The sequence below is a fragment of the Metarhizium brunneum genome, chromosome 2 (assembly GCF_013426205.1).
Source record: "Metarhizium brunneum chromosome 2, complete sequence".
NCBI classification, from domain to species: Eukaryota; Fungi; Ascomycota; class Sordariomycetes; order Hypocreales; family Clavicipitaceae; genus Metarhizium; species Metarhizium brunneum.
Window position 1 is genome coordinate 685,954 of NC_089423.1, and position 20,825 is coordinate 706,778.

The 20,825-nt window shown below is 54.2% G+C and overlaps 9 protein-coding genes across 9 annotated transcripts; 3 read left to right on the forward strand and 6 right to left on the reverse strand.

Moving 5' to 3' along the window:
- Window positions 1–1,342: 1,342 nt before the first annotated feature.
- Window positions 1,343–3,556, reverse strand: G6M90_00g031880 (uncharacterized protein; the record flags this gene model as incomplete). The annotated part of the gene is made up of 3 exons (XM_014687637.1): window positions 1,343–2,482; window positions 2,530–3,342; window positions 3,428–3,556. The coding sequence occupies 3 exons, from the start codon at window positions 3,554–3,556 to the stop codon at window positions 1,343–1,345; spliced, it is 2,082 nt and encodes a 693-aa protein (XP_014543123.1).
- A 531-nt stretch (window positions 3,557–4,087) lies between these two features.
- On the reverse strand, window positions 4,088–5,212 carry G6M90_00g031890 (uncharacterized protein; the record flags this gene model as incomplete). Its single annotated transcript, XM_014687638.1, has 1 exon — window positions 4,088–5,212. The coding sequence occupies one exon, from the start codon at window positions 5,210–5,212 to the stop codon at window positions 4,088–4,090; it is 1,125 nt and encodes a 374-aa protein (XP_014543124.1).
- A 643-nt stretch (window positions 5,213–5,855) lies between these two features.
- dsc3 (DSC E3 ubiquitin ligase complex subunit 3) lies at window positions 5,856–6,692 on the forward strand (the record flags this gene model as incomplete). The annotated part of the gene is made up of 1 exon (XM_014687639.1): window positions 5,856–6,692. The coding sequence occupies one exon, from the start codon at window positions 5,856–5,858 to the stop codon at window positions 6,690–6,692; it is 837 nt and encodes a 278-aa protein (XP_014543125.1).
- A 1,370-nt stretch (window positions 6,693–8,062) lies between these two features.
- mtr4 (ATP-dependent RNA helicase mtr4) lies at window positions 8,063–11,420 on the reverse strand (the record flags this gene model as incomplete). Its single annotated transcript, XM_014687640.1, has 2 exons — window positions 8,063–8,243; window positions 8,305–11,420. The coding sequence occupies 2 exons, from the start codon at window positions 11,418–11,420 to the stop codon at window positions 8,063–8,065; spliced, it is 3,297 nt and encodes a 1,098-aa protein (XP_014543126.1).
- A 625-nt stretch (window positions 11,421–12,045) lies between these two features.
- G6M90_00g031920 (uncharacterized protein) lies at window positions 12,046–12,338 on the forward strand (the record flags this gene model as incomplete). Its single annotated transcript, XM_014687641.1, has 2 exons — window positions 12,046–12,250; window positions 12,313–12,338. The coding sequence occupies 2 exons, from the start codon at window positions 12,046–12,048 to the stop codon at window positions 12,336–12,338; spliced, it is 231 nt and encodes a 76-aa protein (XP_014543127.1).
- Window positions 12,339–12,720: 382 nt separating this feature from the next.
- Window positions 12,721–14,475, reverse strand: G6M90_00g031930 (uncharacterized protein; the record flags this gene model as incomplete). The annotated part of the gene is made up of 1 exon (XM_014687642.1): window positions 12,721–14,475. The coding sequence occupies one exon, from the start codon at window positions 14,473–14,475 to the stop codon at window positions 12,721–12,723; it is 1,755 nt and encodes a 584-aa protein (XP_014543128.1).
- Window positions 14,476–14,915: 440 nt separating this feature from the next.
- On the forward strand, window positions 14,916–15,682 carry RSM25 (mitochondrial 37S ribosomal protein mS23; the record flags this gene model as incomplete). The annotated part of the gene is made up of 2 exons (XM_014687643.1): window positions 14,916–15,295; window positions 15,355–15,682. The coding sequence occupies 2 exons, from the start codon at window positions 14,916–14,918 to the stop codon at window positions 15,680–15,682; spliced, it is 708 nt and encodes a 235-aa protein (XP_014543129.1).
- A 153-nt stretch (window positions 15,683–15,835) lies between these two features.
- Window positions 15,836–16,701, reverse strand: ALG14 (UDP-N-acetylglucosamine transferase subunit ALG14; the record flags this gene model as incomplete). Its single annotated transcript, XM_014687644.1, has 2 exons — window positions 15,836–16,558; window positions 16,633–16,701. The coding sequence occupies 2 exons, from the start codon at window positions 16,699–16,701 to the stop codon at window positions 15,836–15,838; spliced, it is 792 nt and encodes a 263-aa protein (XP_014543130.1).
- Window positions 16,702–18,764: 2,063 nt separating this feature from the next.
- Window positions 18,765–20,305, reverse strand: G6M90_00g031960 (uncharacterized protein; the record flags this gene model as incomplete). Its single annotated transcript, XM_014687645.1, has 2 exons — window positions 18,765–19,667; window positions 19,727–20,305. 2 exons carry the CDS (start codon window positions 20,303–20,305, stop codon window positions 18,765–18,767), a joined length of 1,482 nt encoding a protein of 493 aa, XP_014543131.1.
- Window positions 20,306–20,825: the final 520 nt, after the last annotated feature.

Below are 20,825 nucleotides of genomic sequence, written 5' to 3' on the forward strand. Positions count from 1 at the left end.
GGAGGTTGTTTCAACCCCCGGTCTTGGCGTCCCCTGTTTCCAGAGTGCGCCCGTAGTAACTACACACCCGACGGGCCGGTGCTCGATTCCGGCCGGGACATGTTCGTCGAGCAGGATGAATCCCAAGCTCCCGCTTTGCGATTTCACCCCTTTGCAGTTGTGTATTCGGCTCCGTTTGCGCCCATTTCGCGACACCGCTATTCCGTCTGGCGCGTACGTCTCCCGAGCGGCCGGGCCAAACTACAAGACGGCCGGCGTGCTTCCCGGGCCGTACCATCGGCCAGTGCTCCGGACGATAGCAGGGGTCCCCACAGCAAGCAAGCAGCGTCGTCTTTTCCGCCGTCTGAGCAGAACCTGTATTCGGCACCGGGAGTATTTCCATCTCGGTGCCCGGCGTCGCCATGCCTCGCCACAATGGGCAGCAGCCAGACCCGGCCTTGTACACGGGCCCAGTAGTCCAATGGCCGTCCGCCAGCCACGTTCACAAAGTTGTGCTCGTCCGTGGGCCTCGAGGTCTCGCGATGCGGTCCGTCGCCCGGCCCTCAGCTCCATGGCGTAGATGGCCCGCCAACACGTCCTCTGAACAAGGACGTACTATTTACGCACTCCTCGTCAACGGTGGTCTGCCTGCCTGCACTACTCGCCAATTCTCAACGCGTACCCTCCCGGCTGTGGATCAATTTCCTTGGTTGGCGGACACGCTTGACCCGTTGTATGTTGACAGTGTGTACATTTTCCAACTACCGCATTATTAGCGGAGAGTGCGATGACGGCAGCGGGATGTTTCTTTTGACCGTAGCTTGTCGGGGCGTGGTTGCGCTGACGGCAGCAATCTTCTGCATTACGCTTGATTTGCTTCGGGGCGGCCTGGGGTTGGACACAATCACAGCCAAGCGCATCAAGTCGTTGGCGCCTGCTTCGGTAGCCATCTTGAGCGAGGATGGGCAAGGACCCGGCGATCCAGCCCCGCAACACCGGAATTGATGCCCGCGACGGCGTATTCGATGCCTCTTGCACAGCCAGCTCTTGTTAGACGAGGACGTTGCTGGAAGGGATGGATGTGCAAGTGTGAATCGAAGAAACAAGGCTGCTGCCACGCCTACGAGTTTTGTGCGACATGCTCCGCTCACAATGGAATCGGACGGACATTCTGAGACATTAGCCCAGTATGAGCATAATATCACCATTTGCCTCATGACAAGCCTCCCCTTCAAACTGTTGCTCCTCTAAAACAAAACGCCGTCTAATGCCATATTTCAAGTATGCTAAATGCCGATATCGCCGCCCATAACCAGCCCAGTGCATCGCTGTAGAATCCGCCACAAACGCCGTGCAAGCATCCTTACAATACCATCCTCAGTGCCTGGTGGCCAAGCATACTGACCAGCACCCCCACGCCATATGGTCCAGTTTGATCTGATTGCCCACTCCACACCTTGGATCCAACCCAGCAAATGGCCGCCAGTTCTGCGGCGCCGAGAGCCGATAATATGTAGGCTGCTGGTCCGGGCGTCCTGTTGCCAGGCGTATAGCTCGTGTCTCCAGTCCCGCGGAGAGCGATGACGCCAGCCACAAAGAGGGTTGTGAGACGCACTTCCCACACATAAGGCACATTTGCAAACATGGTCAGCAGCCATGCTGACAACAAGACCGTCAGAACGGTTGATTCGGGGCTGGGCTTGACGCTAGGTTGGGGCATGCTTTTAGCCGGTGCGGTTGAGCCGCTTTGTTCTGCCGCAGTCTCGGCGTCTTCTTCCTGTTGGTCCTGTCCCAGTGTGAAACTCTGGCTGAGCAAGTCTGCCAGGGAGCTAGCATCATGGTCTTTCTGCGGGGCAAAAAAACTGGGTTGCTTGAATTCAACGCCACCATTCGTGTCGCTGTCGAGGGTGGTTTGAGACGAGGTCGGCGGATGGCCCCGTCTTGTAAACATGACTTTGCCAGTTTCTGCAGCTTCATGCTTCTTTGGGGCCGGTGACCATTGGGGATTTCGCAGTCGTTGAGCCGGATTCACAGGGGCCGCTGGAACCTTGCACCAGAAAGGGTTCTTTGCCTCTGGCGATGACAGACGTTCATCATTCGTCCGCCCAAACTTGCTCGTCAAAGGCGTCGCGTTGTCGTTGAGAGCTCGGTGCGGTGATCTAATCGGCGACCAGTCCATTTCTTCATCATACTGCAGTTGCTCCGTCCGCTTTGTGGGGGTCTCGGCTGGTCTCACGCCGCCAAAGACTGGCCGCCGGCTGGTCTGGGGTCGCGAAGGGCTGAATGGTGATTGAGGAGACGGGGCCTGGTCGGTCATGGTCGACTTTTGCGGTGTTGCGTTTGCGGAATCAAGCGCATCATTGACTAGTTCAGAGAAGGTTTTGGAATCATCCTGTTTTCTCTGCTTGGGCGGCTTCGCTTCCCTCGGTACCAGTGGTCTGTCTTCTGTCGCAAACAAGGGCGAGGTGTCTACACGAATGGATCTACCTGCCAACACGTGGATCTGTCTTTGTCAGTAAAGCATCAACTATGCGCGGCCAAACAACTCACCACGGTCATGACCAGCGCCATGGCTACATGGGCGCTTAGTTTGGCTGTGCCAGAGCCTGCGGTTTGCGCATTCGCATCAACCACGCCGCGGAAGATGAACCGAAAGAATATGGTCAATCCCTGGAACGAGTACCACTGGGTAAATCCCAGCAGGTGCCTGGTGAATCCTCGATTCACCTGCACGAAATGCGGGTTCCACCACACCGCCAGGATAGCAGTCCAAATGCTCCATTGAATCAAGGTAGCTGCACTCGGCATAAAGCCAATAGCCAGCTTGAGCCATGAAATAGCCGTGGCATATACACTCTGATCGTCGGGATCATACATGCCATCATTGCTCTGCTGCAGTGCCTGCGTGATCATAACAAAATGCCACAACAATTGCAAAAGGAAGCTTGTTCGCCACAAGGTTTTCCCCAGCGTGTTTACCCAGTCAAGCGGTGTCCTCCTCCTGGTCCTCCGGCCCCGGCTCAAACTCATCATACGCCGTAAATGGTCAGTCTTGGCGGTGTAACCAGCTTGGCGTATCCTCTCCTCGACGCGTTCGGCGCAATCGCTACATACTTGCGGGTATCGTTTCTCGAGGTTCCGTCGGTAGCGGTAGTAGTTGCGCTCGAGCTCGGGGTAGTCGGGGTCTGAGGGGTCATCAGGGAAGTACTGGGCCAGTGACTTTGTGAACAAGTGCTGGTTCTTGAGGCATGTTTGACAGAAAATGTCGTCCGTTTGAGAAGGCGAGGGAGACTGCGGTGCGGCGTATTGGATGGCTGCTGCTTCATGCTCGGTTGCGACAGGGGGATCTGTGATTTCGCCATTCTATTAAGGTCAGCAGCATATACGACACGAAAAGGGGGCCAGACTTCGCCAGCTATCCTGTGCCATCATTGGGTACAGCGCACACCTCATCTAGATAGTTGGTTGCATCGCAATGCAAGCACAGAAAGTCGCGCGATGTGCCGTCAAACTTGATGCCCGGTCGCTTCCCACAGTAGAAGCAGGTCAGGAACTTTGCACGCCCAAAGCGCGCCATGGTGGCATGTCCTCGTTGGGCGGTACGAGAACAAGGTGCGCGCAGGAGCCAAGAGTCGTTGGAAATGTGTCAAGGCCAAGGTCTACGACGTAGGTCAAGCTGGGAGCGACGGTTTCTGAGATTTTGCCAAGGCGGTGAGAAGAATGTTGTGGACTGGTGGTGTCGCAGAACAGGACGGTGTACGGAGTACTTGCATTGTGGCCCCAGCGCTGCTGCCGACATCCATCGCGCTTGTGCGGAGTGTTGACGCGGCTACAGCTAGCGGCGTCTATTTGACCATCTATTACCAACATCACCACATCAGAATGCGCCTCTCTCCCTCCCGCGCCTACTTGCCGCTTGACACCAAGAATGACTTGAATTTGAATTAATTTTTAATTAATCAATACCTGAGAATAGCACAAATTAATCCACTGTATCTACTGCGTCTAGAATACCCATACGCCATGAACCGCGCGCCATCCTCAAACATGACTACCAGAGAAATGCAACGTCTATAAACACGCTGAAACGACAAATGCCCAATACCCGCTATACATCCTGCTCCATAAACCTCCTCACCAGCAAATTAAACCGCGTGTTCTTCCTCCTCACCACCTCCGGGCTCAATCTCCACAGGTACCTCTCCCGCGCGGCCTGGCTCCAGGCATGATAGGCCAACTGGCCGTGGAACAGCGCGCCCCCGTTCCTCTCAATCTCGCGCTCCCAATGCTCCGTCTCCCCCTCGCCGAGCTCCTCGTGCATCCACCCGACGTGCCTCCACGTCCAGGTCGGCCAGAAGAAGGCGCCCGGCGACAAGGCGCACAGCGCGCCCGGCTTCTTGGCCGCCAGCTCCTTGGGCAGCATGACGCTCTTGGAGGGGCTTTGGAGCCGCACCGGGCCGTGTATGTACTCCTCCAGCCAGTCGTTGATAAAGGTGCTGTTTCGGCGGGCGACCATGACGGCGTTGCGCATGCCGTACCGGTTGCCGCCCTCGTAGCCCAGCACCGCGTCGTGAGAGCCGGCGGGGTGGAGGAGGCTCGCAAACGGCCGGAGGGCGAAGGAGTCGGTATCGAGAAATATGCCGCCGTTGTCGAGCAGAATCTGCAGCCGCATCAGGTCTTCTATGCGGTGCATGGACTCGCCGTACGGGTTCTCGATTTTGTGTTCCACGAGGCGCACGTCGGCGCGGAGACGTCGGATCCACGGGTTTGTGACGGGGTGCAGCTTGGAGTTGACCGAGTTGCCGGACGGCGAGAGAATGGCGTAGTGGATCTGGATTTCGTCGGGGCGGAGGGATATCTTGGCGCTGCGCACCGCGAGGTAGTTTACAAAGTCGAACTGAATGCCGCGGGCTTGGGCGAGCGGTTCTTTGAAAATGTACAGGAAGTGCACGACGTTGGGGACATCGTGCGGGTTGGAGGTGTTTGAAGACTTGGCCGAGCCATGGAGACAGGCCAACTCCTGCTTGGTCGGGGTGAAGGGCTGCTCGATCTGACGCTGTGCCGACCACGGGTGTGTCTGGCGTGCGTACTCGATGAATTCGTAAAGGGCGGGCTGGAAATAATGCGCAAGGAGGATCAAGATGGTGATGGCGGATACGAGGGGCACGCTCCGATACGCTTTTCGGAGGAGCGGCCTTGCCCTCCGCGGAGAGACAACTTGTTTGAGGAGCATTGTAGATGCAAAGGACAAGATATCAAGCGAGTGGCATCTTGAGGAACGGAGGGAGATCACGGAGCACAGAATAGGGGTCGAGGGTTGAGCCAGCTTCGATTTCCGGTGAAGGCAACGTCCGACCGCACCAACTCGGTTGCATACAACGGGCACGGGGGCCAAAAACGTCGCTATGTCTTGGATCGGATTGCGCACTGACATGGAAAGGCGGGCGGTCTGCTCGGCTCTCTGTCCGGCATACATTGGGTCCTACTACTACTAACCATGTCTCGCTTTCTGGTTCTGGTGCGGGAGAAGATGCGACCCAAGTCGGATTGTACAGTACCCGGCAGCGACTACGCGGACGAGTCCCGTAGCTGGCTGCCAACGGGCGACTGTTCCTTGTTCCAGTTTCGTTTCCAAATATGTCTCATCCTGTGGGCACCGTCGGCGCTTTTGTGAGCTGGTGGCTTAACACCTTGGCTCCCGCGCTCGTCGGCCAATCACAGGCTCCTCTCGACGTCACCCCATCTCACTCACTCGCGCTCTCACCTCCGACCTCAACCTCACCATCACAGCATCAACCTCATCACTCTCGCCATCACTCTCGCAGACTCAACGCGGCCTCCGCCCTCGCGCCACTCTCAAACCACGAAATGCCGCCATGACAACCGCCGCGCGCATCCACCCGCTCCTCCTCACCATCCGCTTCTCCGCCTCCATCCCCGACCTGGACCTCGACATCCCATCCCCGCAAACCACCACCGTCCTCGCCCTCAAGCACCTCCTCCGCACCCGTCTCGCCACCCGCAACCGCCTCCGCCTCATCTACCAGGGCCGCCTCCTCCCGGACTCGTCGGCGCTCAGCTCCGTCCTCAAGCCGCCGCCTCCCCCGCCGCCGCAGCCACCCTCATCATCCAGCACCAGCGCCAAGGCCAAGGGCAAAGCCGTCGACGGCGCCCCCGCCAGGGTATACGTCAACTGCTCCATCGGCGACGAGCTCGCCGCCCAGGAACTCGCCGCGGAGGAGGCCTCGGCCGCCAACCCGCCGCAGGAGGCGGGCCCGGAGCCGCCCACCAACCCGGCTGGGCGCACGCGGCCCCGGCCCAGGGGGTTCGACCGCCTGCTCCAGGCCGGCTTCACGTCGTCCGAGATCTCCACCCTGCGCACGCAGTTCGCGTCCATCCAGACGGAGAGGTTTACGCCCGACTCGGTGCCCTCGCCCGACGGCTTGAGGCGCCTCGAGGACGCGTGGATCGACACCAACGCCGGCGAGCTGCCGAGCGCGGCGAGCCCGCTCGAGGACGAGCTGAGCAACATGTCCACCGTGCTGGACGTGCTCATCCGCGGCATGATGATTGGCTTCTTCTTCCCGCTGGGGAGCATCACGTGGTTGTTGAGACAGGGCCTTTGGAGCGAGAAGTGGCAGATCTTTGTGGGCTCCGGCGTCGTTTTGAGCGTCACGGTGGGCATTGTCATGGGTATATCGGGGGAGAGGTAGCATGGCGTATTTGGGTTTTTTAAGGGGGGGGTATTGACTAGGGCAAGTTCCGCTGAGGGTTACTGAAATTGAGCTTTGCAGCACCGTCAACATTGGGCTTCCCACGGTCCGGGGCCTGCATGTCGATTGTGCTTGTTTTCAAAATACACCTCTGCAGTCTGGCTATCCCGCCGCGGTGTGGTGATGCAGCAAAACGCGGCCAACTGTCCGACAACCACGTCCTGTTCCGCACGCATGATCGAGTTGTAACGCGGCCAGCCAAATCAAAGCCCAGTCGCAACAAATGCCATGGCATCGAGGGCCCGTAGGCCGGGCACTCGCTGCAGTTAAAGGCTCCTTGCCAGTGGATGATCCTCGGTCGGCGCTGCTCTCCATGGAGCGTGTAGCGGAAGTCGAGGGTTCCACCAGAACCTTGATTGGCAAACTGGAATGGTTTCCAGTAAACAGTGCAGTGTCGAACCGCAGACTCTGTGTCTTTTGTCGTGAAACATCTGGTATCGATGTTTTCCAATCCTCCAAGACGACACTCCTTTCCATGGCGTGCAGTTGCACGAGCCTCCAATTCGTCTGCAAGCTCCGATTTCAGTCATCCTTCCAGGGCTACAGAGTCAGTGATTAATCCAGGAGGCTTGGCGGGAAGTGACGCAGTGGTCTTCTATACGGTATCTTGAGCAGGGGCTTTACTCGACGCAAATCTTGGTCTGTAAAGTCTTTACGACGACGATATGGAGGAGCCAATCTAGTTACAACCCGCTCATTCATTCTTTGTTGCGCGGAAACCTTTGGGGTCCCAATTTGCGTCTTTGCTCGCCATGATGGCACTCTGTGCGAGTTCAAATCTCGACAAGCGGGCCTCCGTGCGCCCTCATTGAGCCAGGCTGGGGATATAGCTATAGCTCTCAAATCTCCCACAGCTTATTTAATAACTTGCCCTCCAGGGCCGTACCAGGGGAGCTTCCGCCTGCGGCGCTACTTGATGACCTTGTCGTGAGATTGAATATGTGAGGCTGCTAACGGCCAAATGGCTCCTGTAGACGGTACCCGAGGCCCTCAACACCAAGGCAGGATTACCATGATGGAAACAATACGTCCCGACATCAAAAGTTTAAGCCAAATACTAATTTCAGGTCCTCTAGGCCAATCAGTCAAGATCAAACTAGACGAGACCCCTAACAATGGTGACGCAATTCGTGGACTCTCAAAGAAGCAAAACCAAGGCTCTTCCACAGCTTCACTTAACAAGCACACCACACGGCAAGAATGCCGCATTATATTCCAATTACTACAACTAATCGAGCCAAGTGCCCCCTTTTTACACTCCAAAACTCCGTTCCAATGCCTACGCCTACTATAAACAATGCCGAGAATGTTTAAAGGTACAAGCTCTGCGCAGCCACAATGTCCCTCCTAATCTTCTGCAAACTCTCGTCAAACTTCTTCACAAGATCCTCATTGCCCATGACCTTGGCTGCCTCCCCCATCTGACGCAGCAATTCTTCCAGTCGTCGGAAGAGACGAATCAGCGAGCCTTCGTAGGTTTTTGTCATTTTGCTACGGGATATTAGCTTTGTATTTGTGAAAAAAAAAAAAAAGGAAAAAGAAAAAAACGTACCAAATCTCGATAAACGGCCTGCCCTGAGCCCAGGCGTAGACCGTCTCCATCAACTGCCACTTGAGACTCGTCACGTATTCCTCCTCGTTGACATCGAGCTTGCACTCCTGGCTGACCTTGGCAATGATGCGCGCCTTGGCCTGGATCTCGCGGTACGGCTTCTGCAGGTCCTCCTTGAGAGCTTGCGTCTCCACCTTTTCGTCAAAGATGAAGCAGCTGAGGACGGCGGCGCACGTCTCGGGGGACAGTTCGTTGAAGAAGCGGTCAAACAGGAGCTCCGAGAGCAGCAGCTCGTGGCCCTCGGTGGACGAGATCTCGCAGGCAACGCGCGCCTTGAGCTGCACCACTTCCGACTCGTTGATGAAACCTAGTCTGCGGAGAACACGCTTGCGCGACTTGAGTTCGTCCATTTGCGCGATACTATGGGCTTTGGAAATAGCCTTCTTCTTCTCCTTGACTTTATCTATGAGCTGCACCTTTTCGCTGTACTGGTCCCAGAGGGACGGGAGCATGGGCGACATGTGCAAGGGGTTGGCGAGGAGTCGGGACTCGAGCACCTCAATCTTGCGCAGGAGTTTCTTAAACGAGTCGTCGACAATCTCCATGTTCTCCAGGGGGTCCAAAATGGGGATGCCGTCGGTGAACCGGCGCTTAACCTCTGCCAATGACTTGCGTGCTTGGTCTTTGTCCGCATCGGCCTTCAGACCATCCTTGGGCATGAAGATGCGGATCTGACTGATGGCTTTCATGCACGTAAGTAGGCAGGGTATTACCACATTGATTGTAGCAGTGTCTGCGGTGTCTGCGCCAGCAGGTTTGAGGCCAGGCGGCATGGCTCCAGTCGGCTGGCCAGGAGTAATGTCGGCACTTGATGCCGAAATAGGTAGCATAACATCAATGATGTGCGATTCCTGCGGTTCCCACTCGGGTTCACCAAGTCTGGGCGCCCGTCGAGGATAGTGATTGACGATGACACCCCATCCAAAGTCGAGGCCTCCTGTAACGTTATCATGAGCTTCCTTGGGGTTGTATATCTGCACCAGGCGTCCTGGCTGAAGAAACTCTATGCAGTGGGTGGGCTGCTGGATGACGGCCCGCATGTCTTCAGTATACGAGTTGAGTTGCTGTCGAATCTGGTAGTAATCCTTGATTGTCGCCTCGTCGGGTATGGAGAGTCCGTCTCGCTCTTGTTGCAGCGACATCAGTTCCTTCTCCAACGAGGGGACGCTGGCGGCATTCTGGAACTGATGGAAGCACCTTTCAAGCATAAATTCGGGTGAAATCGCCTCAATTCGCAGCAGGTTGAGAATCATGTTGTATCCTAGGTAAAATGCGGAATTGAGCTTATCCTGGTGACCCGTCACAATACCCTTGGCGGTATCCGGTTCAAGCTTGTCGTCAATCATCATGATGACCACACCGCGAGCATCGAGACCACGACGTCCAGCACGACCCGCCATCTGAATGTACTCGGACGACGTGATAGGCCGTCTCTTGACACCATCCCATTTGGTGACTTGGGTGAAGACGACCGTTTTGGCAGGCATGTTTAATCCAATGGAGAAGGTCTCGGTGGCAACGAGAACTTTAAGAAGAGACTCTTGAAACAAAATCTCAATGGTTTCCTTTAGAATCGGCAGCAAACCTGAGTGATGCACGCCAACGCCTCGCTCCAGAAGAGGAAGCAAGTTCTTGATTTGAGGCAGTTCTCGATCTTGCTCCGACAAACTCTCAATGGCGCTGTGAAAAACCTTCCTCACCATGGCCTTTTCGGAATCGTCATTGAACGACAGGCTGGAAATATTCAAGGCCATATTCTCGCACTCTGCCTTGCTGAAATTGAACACAATGACAGGGTTAAACTTCTTCTTGATGGTCATACGAATGATCTTGTGTATGTCGGAACCTTCGTCCACACCGCCCTTGTTGATCTTCTTGTTCTTGCCCTTGCCCCTTTGCTTCGCGTTGATGTCATTGGAGCCGGCACCCTTCTTATCCTCAATCTCTTTCATAACGAGATTAAAGTTGTGCTCATTGAAGTTGCCCTTCTCATCGACCACAATTCGCGCGCCCTTGCCGCCAGAGGGGTAAAAGTAATTCTGCAGAGGCGTGGGTCGGAAGTCTGTGTACACGACGTGGCAAGCCTGGTGATGAATCTTGGCAATCCACTCGGCAAACTGAAAGGCATTGGGGATGGTGGCGGACAAAAAGACGTATCGAACCTTGTCGGGAAGCATGATTATGGTCTCCTCCCACACAACACCTCGAGTCTTGTCTCGCATATAGTGAATCTCGTCGAAAACAACCCAGGCGACTTCTCGCATAATCTCTGAGCCACGGTATAACATAGATCGCAGAATTTCAGTAGTCATGACCAAGCAGCTCGCCGTGGGGTTGATTGTAACATCACCAGTCATCAGACCGACATCTCCAAAGATTGCCTCGAAATCTCTATATTTTTGATTGCTAAGCGCCTTGATGGGACTGGTGTAGATGACTCGCTGGTTGCGCTTCAAACATTGCGCCACGGCGTATTCAGCAACAACTGTTTTGCCAGCAGAAGTGTGAGCCGACACAAGAATACTTTCATCCCGTTCAATTGACGCCACCGACAAGCTTTGGAAAGGGTCCAGCTTGAAATTCCATGTTCTCGCAGGCTCGTCAGGCGACTTGTGCTCCGACAGGGGAACGTATTCGTAGTCCAGATCGGGTGGCAAAGCAACTTGGTGCTGAATGTTATGCGACAAAACCAAGGACGAATCCTGCGGTATCAGAGTTGCCGCACCAGCGACTTCTCTTGACGTGGCTGTTTGAAACGTATCCGTCATAACAGGCCCGGTACCATCCTCCTTCTTTCGTCTCTTTTTGTCTTGTTGGCTGGGGGTATCTGAATCCTCCTCCTCGGACTCCTCCGCCTTGGATACCTCGGTAGCGTCGCCCATATCACCATCATCGCCTTCCTTTGGGGTTTCCACAGCCGCAGTGCCATTCATGGCCTCATCCGCCTTACGCTTCTTGCTCTTGTCGCGGGCTCGAGACGTTTGAGGCTCTCTTTCGGAATCGCTAGCGCTCTGGGCTCCGGCCTGGCCGTCAAAAACATCAAACAACTCATCCATGGCGGGCGGCGGTCTTGTCTCGCATCTATGGACGGTTTGAGTGCAGTATTGGGCAATGGCAGCCCTTACAGGTGCCGGTGAAAAGGTGAAGGACGGGACAAAGATTCCAAAATATAATGCAAACAATTACAGCGCTCCAAGGTAATAATTGGCCGCCGAAATACGCAAATGCATTTACGCAACGAAAATGCGAAATCAGAAAAGGCAGAGCGTTCGGCAAATCGGCGATTAAACTTGAAATCTTCCACCGTCTAAACCATGTGGGCTGGGCAGTTTAGCTGGCAGAAAAGAAAAATTCCTGGGTCATGGAAACGCAGGCGGTGAGAGGCACTTTGGGTTTCGATGATGGCATGCAGAGTCCAAGTTTCCACATTTTATGCCGAAGTATAGCCGGCCCCTTCCGAGCGAGAACCTATAGAGATCACATGACCAGTAGCTCACGCCGAACCGTTTGCTTTTGACCTCAGACCACCATCATTGCCTCGGATCTGCCACGACGTCGATTCTCACCAAAGCTCCAATCCATCCCCTTCGCATCGCGATAATCGTCTCCAAGGTTCGCCCTGCCTCTCAATTCGACGCCTCCACACCGCCCACAGCTAATTGACCCTGTTCTCGTCCACAGATGCTCTCCCGCGCCGCCGCTCGTACGACCACTTCGCTGGTCTCCCGCCGAGGCTTCCATGCCACCCGGGCTCGCATGTCCTCCCCTTACCACTACCCCGAGGGCCCCTACACCAACATTCCCTTCAACCCTCGCAGCAAGTGGTTCGGTGCTGGCTACTGGGCCTTCATGGCCACTGGTTTCCTTGCCCCCTTCGGCATCGCTGGTGCGTCATTTCGCCGACTCGGAAACATGGTTCGTGCGGTCGATGCTAACGAGAAGATACAGTCTACCAGACCTACAAGGAGCAGTAAGCTTGCGATTTGGGGGATAGGATCTCACGGTCGGTTATTAAGAAAATAAAGAGGGCGATTGGGGAACTGTTGTGGCAATCCTACGATAGACGTCAGAACAGTCGATACCACTGTAAACAAAAAATTTCCGTTTGTTCATCCCGGCATGCTCTTCAACTTGAATCTCGGCCCGATACAAGCGATTCCGTGGAACCATGTGTGAAAGAGCGCAGCCACATTTCGGGCCAATTCCTTGGTAAAAACGGTTAAATCTGTTCCTATCTTACAAGTATGATCCAAGGGGTATTTTTACTCTAATCAAGTTTACTACATGTACAGTGCCAAAAGCCCATTATTATCATATACAAGCCAATATTTCTCTCCAGACTCAAATCTTTTTGTCCTATCTCGGCATTGATTTCATATCCTTGTCTTGCAAAATATTTTCCATCATGGCATGAAGGAATTGCTGCCGCTCGCCTTCAATATCCCAACGCGGAGCCAAGGCATCAAAAGTTTCGAGGACTGCTTCATTTGAGGAGCATTTTTTCGTAGCTCTTAAAGCCCAAATGACAAGCCACTGCTCAATGCGAAACGCTTTGCCGTAGCTGTTCTTAGCTTGGTGCAGCGACGTTAAAACACCGTTCAATCGCTGCTCGCTCCAATCTGAGTTCAGAAAGCCACCGTGCAGATAAAATCCTTTAAACAAGACGAGGAAAATGGTAGGGTGCACGGAAATATTCAGGTGCTTCATCTCGTCGAGATACTGCGCCACTTTTGCCAGGTTTCCGACCCGGATGGCGTAATGTTGGATCAGGAGTTTGTACGTGTGCAGGTCAGGCGCAAGTTGGATATTGGTCTGAAGAGACTCCTTGAGCTGAGGATGCTTTTTCCCAACTTTTGAAAACATCATCAAGACTCTGGTGACAACTTTGTTCATCATGTAATCTCTCTGCGGCATGCTTAATGCCAAATTGTGCGATTTCTTCATTTGTTCGTAGGTGTCCTCGGCTGCTGACTCCTCTCCACAGCGCAAAAGCCCGGATATGACGCAATTCAAGACAATGGTGTCAATCATTTCTCCCGAGTCAACCATTTCCTTGTAGGCAGCTCGAATGCCGCCCGAGTCTAGGCGTAGTCCAAAGTAATGAATGAGGCTGACGTGGTGGAAACGGTTAAACTCAATTCCTCGGCTCTCCATTTCTTTGTAAATCATGTCGGCAAGCGTAAAGTTGCCCGCCTTGGCAGCCACATCGAAGAGAACATTAAACGTCACGTCGTTGCCCATGACATTGGCCTCTCTTTCCATTTCTCTCCATAATCGGAGTGCCGATTCCATCTCTTGCGCTGTGGGGCGTGATGCGTACTTGGTTGCAAAAGCAAGGGCAAAGTTCCACTGCGTACGTCGCAGTGTGAGACCAGCATTCTTGACATCTGCGACCAGAGCGAAATACCGCAACATGGACTCCATGTCCCGTTTAGGGGGCGTTCCCATTACTTTCAGAAGCCTGCTTCGCCATTGCCAAGTGAGATAGAGCATGCGAGGCTCTGGCAGCTGAGAGTATAGTTTGTAAATTGTTTCGAGCGTAATTCGGTTCGGGTGACGCAGTCGTTGCCCGATGGCAGCGTATAACTTTGATATGTGCGCTTGCAATTCGTCGCTTATCTTAAATGTCTCCTCCCTGGATGGATATTGCACATCGTGCTTCTTGTCGGAGACTTGTAGATTCGGGCCGTCTGGCTGCGCATATCCCCTGCGATAAGGGTCCCTGTGGAAGTCGAAATGCTCCTGCACACTGCCTTCTCCTCTCTCTCCGACAAAAGACATCAAATGTCGTTTCTCTTGGTCATTTGAAAGCAGCCGCGAGAAGGGTAAACTCTTTGCTGTAGCTGCCAGGGTCTCCGGCGCGGTGCTGTAGCAGCGACAGGCAAGCCGAGGCTGCACAGCAGACGGCCGACGGCTCTCTGGCATAAAGGTAGACAAGATCCATAGGGAACTCTTCATGCAAGACGCTGGTTTTATTCTCGTGCTCTCGGCCGCAATGTCGATGGGTCTGCAAATAGTCCTCCTTGGCGTATGCACATTTCTGAAGCCCGCCGACGGGCGGTTGAGGACCGCTCCACGGACAGAGCCGTCCACTCGACCAGATATTTTCATGGGTCTGTCCTCATGATGACATGCCCAGCAATATATGCATGTGCAAGCAGTCAGTCATGAGTTGATGGTAAGTTTGGCGCAGGATGCAGGGCGATGGAGGAACGGGATCTCGAATTTGAAGTGGGACTCTGGTCTCATTGAATTAATTTTTGGCAACTCCCCAGTCCCACTATAGCTAATGGTCATCTCCGCTGAACCAATCCGCCACAACGTCCTGTGGTATCATTGAGCTGCCGGATGGTTCGTATCGGCCATACAATTTGCCGACCACCCAAAATTTCCACCCGTACATGGATTTGCGACTACGCCATCAACCGCGCAGCCGTGCCATCTCATACAAAATCGTCAATTGATCCCAGAGACCATTGTACGTGCCATTTTCGAGCCGAATACCGATGCTTTGCAATCTCTGACACACCCCGTCTCCGCAGGACAGCATCATGGGCGGCCGACAAATACGGCCCGCGCGGGTCTTCCAATCCGTCTCCCAAGAGCTGAACCACCAGATGCTCGCGGGCCACACCGTCGCCCAACCACCATGGTACCAGGTCATGAACTCGGTTCCCCCCGCCGAGACGCTCGTCCGCACAGTCACGCCCAGGCATCGCATGCCGAACCCCAAAGCCAAGAAGCCCAAGAAGCTGTACCGACCCCAAAGTATCAGCTACCCCGAGGACGCTCTCCGAACGAGTTTCTACAAAGACCACCCGTGGGAACTGGCCCGGCCACGAATCGTCCTCGAACTAGACGGAAAAGATTACCAGCATTGCGACTGGAGTAAGGGTTTGCGACAGCCCGGTGTCCCCCTAACAGGCGAATGGTAGGGCAAAATATGCCAAAAAGACACATCAAGTGGTTGGCAGGCTAACTCGTACATAGCGTCGTCCAACGGCAGCTACATCTCATGCATGCCGAAAAGATGAGCAAACGCAAAGCCTACGACACGGCGCGCAAAGAATTCTACAGACTCCGTCAGGAGGAGGAGATTGAGAAGAGGGTAGCGGTCGAGGAGGCAAAGCACGTGGGGGCGTACTTTGGCAAGTCCCGGCTGGACGTGGGCGTGCAGCTCGAGGACCAGGAGTTTGAAAACTGGAAGATTTGGGCGGGCAAAGAGACGGCGAATAGGGCAGCAAGATCGAATTCGGAAATCGAGACGTTTGGAGTCGAAGACAGTGAGGAGGAGTTGGCTGAGGCTGCGTCTGTATAATTGGCCAAGCCATAAAAGTACGGAAATAAGCGGCACTGTATACCATGTACAACATCTGTCTAATAAGACTAGAACTGTCTTTTTTTTTACCTTTCCGTCTCAGCATGCCGTGTCTACTTTATGAATTACCCCAACCGAATCTTGTACACATTACTACTGGCGATCCAAGCCAGGCCGAGTCTGCCTGGCCCTCCGTGAATTAAACACCATCTCCCCGGCATTCACAAGGCCATACCGCTCGGCAACCTCCCCGTGCTGCACGTAGAAGGCATCCGCCAAGCCGGTATAATACAACAATCTGCCGGTCAGGCTCAGCGTCGCGATCCTCGCCCAGCTCTCCACGTACACGAAGCGCAAGCGGTCATCCGGCACCACCCAGAAGAGCTTCAGCAAATGCACCGCCAGTGCTACAAAGAAGCCCGTCGCCGGACCATTCGAAAAGACAATCCCTGGGTACTTGAGCTGCCTTCCAACCTCGTTCTTCGGCGGGGACAGCAAGACGGGGAAGATGTCGAGGACGCTTCGCAGGGCAGAAAACGGCGTAGACCAAAGCGGCTGGTGAACCCTGCGAGCCCGGGTCACGACGCGGGTGTCGTAGGTGCCCGGGTTTTCAGACGTCGCCTTCAATTCCGCCTCATAGTCCTCTACGTGATTGAGCGACATTTTGTCCCCGCTGGAAATGAGATAGCGACGGTGCGAGTTGCCAAAGTCGCGGGTGCCGTCGTCCATCATCATGAGCATCTCTTTGGTGTGGCCGCCTGAGCCGAGGACCAAGAGGTAGTACTCATTTTGAGGGAGTCGGGTCTCTGCTTGGAAGGGTGGTGGTTTGGGCCAGGTCCTGGACCGGCGGGCTTGAGACAGCTGGATGTGACGTGTCTGTGGCGATGGGGTTAGTGTCCAACGTTGATGAGGTTTTAGAAAGGCGATTTCGTGCAAGGGCGTGGGCTTACAGTTACGTAGACGGCAAGGCTGATGAGGCCCGCAAGGAGGGAGACAAGCTGTATGGTTGTTACGACCATGATGTGATGGGGAGGTTCATGAGCGGGACTCGGGAGCATGAGGGTCGGGAGAATCCAGATGACGGTTGTCTTGGGTACTGGGGCTTCTGTTTGCTGTCTCACGAGGTATGGCTATCTGGACCACCAGCCAGCATACATGACGCGCCGGCCAACACTACGCACTACCTCATAAGTATTTATAACAAAACAATGGGGAGGTTTTGAATTTGTGGCCAGGTTGTCCAGCAGTCCGTTGGTGCAGCCAGCGCAGCCGGGGGAAGGGGGGGTGGGTTCTGTACAGGGTAGGTGCGTTCCAGTTTGCAAAGTGGCAGGTTGAATGTCAATTGATGTTTTAAAGCAGCCATGGACTGGGCTTGGGCCAATAAATTTGCGAGACAATGCTATTTTTGCGCTTTTTTTATGTTTTGGTTTCGACTTCATCGTTCTCATTTCTCTTGTCATACGGACAAATTAATGTGGCTGGCGATGAACTACTTTTATCTGCCCACCTGCCTGCCTCCCTTAAGCTGCGCAACACCAAACCGCGTCCGTCATGAAACACAATCAACTTAACCTGGGCTTCGTCACCCTCCTCCCATCATAGCCATCACCAATCCCCAGTGCCGCGCCGCCCTCCCAACTGTCCCAAACAAGGCTTCAACGCCCTCCCCTGTCGCGGCCGAACACTCAACATACCCATCAGCCCCGATCCGTCCAGCATGCCAATCCCCCTAACATCATCAGCATTCATTGATTTCATGCGAACGCGCCTCTCACCTCGCGCCGACTAACGCAGCAGCTCGCCCCAAACGCCATCCCCACGCCCTCCACCGCCAATCTATGGTCCTCGAAGGAACACTCCATGCGCAGATCCTTCTTTGTGCCGACGAGATACACGACGGGCTGTGAATCTCTACAGAATCCATTCTTAACAGCCTCTTGCCACTGACTCGGTCAATACGATTCGCATATTTGCAGCAAGGGACAAATACCCAGTGGAGCACCCTGAACATGCCCATCTTCTCCTTGACGTCGAAGCAGAGAAGGACTGCACCCCACGACATGTACGAGAGCCTCGAAACAGTCTCTAGGTCTCCCGTGCCAGAAGTATCCTATAGCTCCATGGTGGCCGGGCAATGGTACCGTTTGTCGAGGATATATGTCTCGTACGGCGTTCGGGAAATCGCCGCCGTCTATACGTATTAGCATTCTCCTTTCCCCATATTAAATCATCTTGGTTCAAACCACATCAACGTACGTCTACAAATCTCCCGAATTTCGCACGACTACTCGAGTTTTCAGTTCAGCCCCCTCCCCAGCAAACTATGAGAGGAAAGAAGGGAAAACGTACTAGAGAAGCGCCGTTTGTCCACACCCTCTGTCGCCAACACACAGAACTCTTAGTCGCAGTGAACCACCCATCGCCAGACCACGTGACGGGCTAGGACTTCTCTGTTTCCGTTTCCTCGAGAAGAGGCCCAGAAAGTTTCGTTTGCCCTTGTCATCGCAACGTGTGGACATCCTCGTGTCGAATCTCTGCAGCGAGTCTTGCTCAAGCACTTCATGTCCTGCCTGGGGTCGATCGGTTGCGGCTTCTTGGACAGTCGACCGTCGAAATGGCGTCATGGACCGGAAGAAGCCGCGATTTGCTGACCTGGGCGGCGGATCTGGCTCTCGGAATGTCTGCGTTTCTTATAAGCCATGGACGGAATAGAAACGCGGCAGACGTGAAACACACCAGTCTGGTTGAGCATCTTGCCTCGAAGCCGTCATTCTCAAAGGGATCTTCTCGTTCAAGACGGCTTGGGACCGAGTGCCGCCAGGAATCGATCCACGCTGCGTCGTCGTTACTCATGTCGATTACCTGATTGGAATTCACCATGCGCCTTGCTTTTACATTACATGAGCCTTGTGGTTGCCGTCAGGATTTGGAGTGAGATTCATCTTTCTATCTGTGCTTATACAAAGGGAAAAAGCCAAAGTGGGGATCATGCAGGATCTCCGCCAAAAGTGAATGGTATTTCACTTTCGATTCAGCTTCACTTCAATGCCGTCCTCAGGACTGCTTTCAGAACAGTCATTCCTCAGCCTAGGGGTCCCAAATTCGCCCTCATCATCCTGTCGTCGTCCAAACTCAATTCCTCCTTTGGAAACCAGTCATTCAACCTTCCGCCGGGTCTCCCAGGCACCATTTCCAATTCCTCGTTCTCCATACCAGCAATCTGTATTCCCACGGCGTAGCCAGAGAGCAACGCAAATGCCGTATCCTGACCGTTGTAACCCGCCGAAATCCATTCTCCGGGCGTAGCCAAGCCACCATCATCAGAAAAGGGAGCCTCAACAGCAGCCTGCTCACTGCTCGAGACCCCCCTGTTGGTATAATCCTGAGGAATCCTTCCCACAAAGGGCAAAGAATCACCCGTTATCCCTATAGTACTCGACCGGTTCTGCGGCATTATCTCCGCGTCTTTCCATTCCGGTCCAAACACACTCTCCATATAGGAATAGATCTGATCCACCGTGCTTAGCATATCCCCGTGATCCCTCCCGCTGACCCATTCCCAGTCAATCAGCAACTCGTCGATTTCGTCATTCCCACCAGGCAGTCGGATCACGGTAAAGGGGTGACTTTCGAGATGGAGAGCCCAGATGTGCTTCCCCTCGCGTTTTGGGAATCTAGCGCCTGGTCTTAGCAAAAGCCTGTGCTTCCAACCAGCCGTTAGGCCTATTTCCGGCAAGAGGCGTGGGGCGGAGCTGGCGGTAGCGTGGACGACGTGTCGAGCTCGAATACTTCCCCAGGAGGATGTGACGATGTAGGGGTGAGACGAGCCTGTGGTGAGTGTAATATGTCGGACACAAGTGTTCGTGCTGATGCAAAGGTTGGCATATTGCGTGCGCAAATCCGCCCATATACTCGTGACGAGCTTATGCAGCCGAATCAATCTTGCCGTGTGGGTTCTAGCACCACGCGCCCGTAAAGGTCCATACTGTTGTAAGTCAGTACTTCGAAACAGTCCAAGCAGGCAGGCATGTACCTGTCACTTACATGGGGTACCTCATCCCCTTCCAAAATAGTTGCTCCATACTGCGGATAAAGTTCGTCCAGAGGCCTCTGGGTCCTCTTGCCAAACTCCAAGTCTTCATCGTTATCGTAGAGCTCCTCCATTTCGAACTCCCTCGCGCCAGCATCCAAGTACTTTGACTCCAGCTCCTTCACTGCTTCTGCATTCTTCACCTGGAAATCCAAAACCTTCTCTGGCAACAGCCCGCCGTCAGGGCGGAATACTCGGCACGGTAAAAAACTCATAAGCGCGTCATGTTGAGTCGCCCCCTCGTGGCAGAGGCCCATTGCTTCGAGGACGAAAACGTTAGGAGCCATCCCCCGTGAGGCCATGAGTGGGAGGATGGACAAGGCCACTCCCACGGCTGTTATGCCGCTGCCAATGATGACAACATCTACACGATGGTCTATATGGGGACGGATGTTGGGGAGGCGGCGACCTGGGTTCGCGCCTTCAGAGACCAAAGTGCTCGCGGAACCAAGAGAACTGACTGAGCTGTTATCGTCGCCTACCAAGGTGTCGTCATCGCGTATGTCGTAGCCGTAGCCTGAGGTGTCAGGCATGGTGTTGTATAGTATGATGGTAATTGCCGTTGTCGCGGGTGGCAAATCACTATGGTGAAGTAAAAGGGTAAGATGGCCATGGAAAAACTGCCACTACTCGGCCAGTTTATATACACACCAGGCTCGTCCAAACTCAACTTGAACATTGTTGACCTTTTTTGAACAGAAAAGGGACACCCCGTCAACATGCCTGCTGAAAGCCGTGCCACTCCATGAACAGAAACCAACAACGACGACGCATGTTGGGTCCGTGCAGCTACTCACTAGCAATGAATGCAATGAATGCAATGAACGCAATGAACGCAATGAACGCAATGAACGCAATGAACGCAATGAACGCAATGAACGCAGTGAACGCAATGAACGCAATGAACGCAGTGAACGCAATGAACGCAATGAACGCAATGAACGCAATGAACGCAATGAACGCAATAAACGCAATAAACGCAGTGAACCTAACTTTTGAGAATGGCAGAAAACACTACATCACAGCTGCGCAACATGGCATCAGCAGCAATCA